This window comes from Lottia gigantea, assembly GCF_000327385.1.
Source record: "Lottia gigantea unplaced genomic scaffold LOTGIsca_37, whole genome shotgun sequence".
NCBI lineage: Eukaryota > Metazoa > Mollusca > Gastropoda > Lottiidae > Lottia > Lottia gigantea.
Genome location: NW_008709259.1, coordinates 143,061 through 145,466, shown reverse-complemented (window position 1 = coordinate 145,466; position 2,406 = coordinate 143,061). Strand labels below are relative to the sequence as shown.

The 2,406-nt window shown below is 36.0% G+C and overlaps 1 protein-coding gene across 1 annotated transcript; it reads left to right on the top strand.

Moving 5' to 3' along the window:
- Positions 1 to 242: 242 nt before the first annotated feature.
- On the top strand, positions 243 to 1,825 carry LOTGIDRAFT_162936 (hypothetical protein; the record flags this gene model as incomplete). The annotated part of the gene is made up of 4 exons (XM_009059000.1): positions 243 to 315; positions 999 to 1,217; positions 1,370 to 1,555; positions 1,734 to 1,825. The coding sequence occupies 4 exons, from the start codon at positions 243 to 245 to the stop codon at positions 1,823 to 1,825; spliced, it is 570 nt and encodes a 189-aa protein (XP_009057248.1).
- Positions 1,826 to 2,406: the final 581 nt, after the last annotated feature.

Genomic DNA, 2,406 nt, shown 5'->3' with positions numbered 1-2,406 from the left:
TTTTACATTAAATTTTTTAGACCATCGCAAGTATTTTTCTGTTTGCTTTATTTTAGATTCGCTAAAAAATATGGAACGACTTCAAGAATATTTATTGAAGAGGGGGTGGGTTGGAGCTGCGGACATTCCACAATTAACCCATTGTGACATGGCTGCTGCTTCAACAAGCAATATAGACAAATGGCTTGTTGATTTCGAGAGCAGGAAATTTAATCCAGTCAGTGGATTTAAGGAAAATAAAGATGCCAATGCGAAATACATTGAAAAAAAAGGCGATGATGCCCAAAGAGAAACGTGTTCCTCAACTAGATAAGGGTAAATATTTCAAAGTAGACCAAGGACTGTTATTGGTCTGTCTTATTCGTTGAGCGAAAGTTGATGACTTTCGGTAAGTCATCTTTCCCAAATGCTTCAGTCAAGAACTTCGTACTTATACCTTGACGGCAATAGTCACCTTTCTTGTATCATGGAAGTTTGTAAACGAAGCTATTTGATTGGATTGTCCGCTAGCTAATACAGCCAATCAGATGCCTCGATAGAAAGTCTGTGAACTCGAAACTGTGATGAAACCAAACCAAATCTGTCTTTCCATTCAAGCCAACGAAATATCCATTTAAAACCAATGAATGCAATTAAAAATGCAGATGTACATCAACCAAATTTCGAATTTTTTAATTTTGGGCAGTAACGTGGGGTGGGAAATGAAATGTCCAATCAAGGCGAATTCTTCAGCAAACCATTATTACTTATGACGTCATAATAACGTTACATGACAATGCTTACATTATTCGAGTTTTGTTGGAATAATAAGACGTTTAACTTCATATTACTAACATTTTACTAAATTTTCACTCTTGAAACGTTTAGGCGCCTATAATATTCGGTAAGTACTTTAATTTTGAGATAAGCGGAATCAAAGTTACGCGGATCAACCAAGAACTCGAAGCATTCAATTGATAATCTTATTTCATAGTTAATGATTTGCTATGTTCTTTCAGTAATGGTTGATGCAACAAATGTTCGTGGAAGTTTGTTGAAACATGGATGGTTTGTTGTTCCTGTAGAAAAGCGTGACACAAGTGAGGCAAACTTACTTCCATTCAACCAGAGGAAAGGGGAAAATAAATCAGGCATTGGAATGAATGGTAACTACAAAGACGATTTACTGAACACGAAGGCTTCAAAGAAAGAACCCATGAAATCTGGTAAATGCCGGGGTAGGTTTTGAACACAATTCTATCCATCTGAACCCAATTTAAGCTTACAATTGCGGGTTAGCTCATTAGATGAAAATAGGGTAAGCAATAGCTTATCAGTTAAGCAATAGTTTCAAAGCCGAAGTTTATAAACATCGTAATCATTCTTTCAGAAAAGACATCCAAAATACCCAGCCGACATGAAGCAGACATCAACTTCCTTCTTCAACAGGGCTGGTCAGTGGCTAAGAAAAGCCGGCACCAGATTACGGTGGTCAAAGTTCCTGAATCCATTACAAAATCGCTTTGCAAATCCGCATCATTAAAAATGGAAGAGCAAGTGGAAGCTCCTACATCTGGTAAGTTAGTTTATTGTGTCAAATTCCAGCCAGGGATGGTTCAACCTATTTCTTCTACTGGAATATTTGTCGCATCGTAATTTATTTCAAACTTGTTTCCTGCATTTTGGTGTAATTTTGGATGATTCATAATATTTTTAAATGCTTATTTTTGATAAATTCCTTAATTTCTTTTTAGGCGTTTTTCATAAGAAGACTTTGTTCCGAAGGTTATTTCGAAGATCTCGAAAATTGATGGGAAGCATCTTTAAGTGTGGAAGAAAGGAATAATAAATGGAACGAAATATATACATGGAAGCACACTAGAAATAACTGCTATATCAAATTACATACAAATTATATTTTATTTATTAAAGTCGTACATTTCTGGAAACAGGACTCTTATCTACTTTTCACTATAGGTGAAAAACTAGAGGCAAAAAACTGAGCATTTTTTTTCAAAAAAATAAAAACTTTCAGCTATTGTAACTTTGGAACCTAAATTATGGTACCGTGTAGAACCAGATCCTGGCTATCCACCCTGCAAAGCCCAGCTTCGTCGCAGCTACGGTCTGCCTAAAGAAGCGGTTTTAGTAAGAGCTAATTTAACCCCAAAAATTGGCCAAAATCGGCCATTTTTTAGTCATTTTGACCAGGAATATTTTCAAATTTCGACCACACATTTTTTTTTTTTTGGCTGAAATGGATTTGGGGGGGTCCAGGGGAGGATCGAAATTTGTTTCAAACTTGTTTCCGGCTTTTTGGTGAAAAACTAGAGGCGAAAAAGAAAAAACTGAACAATTTTTATCAAAAATGGGCAAACTTTCAGCTCCTGTAACTTTGGAACCAGTTGAGATAGGGCATCCGAAATT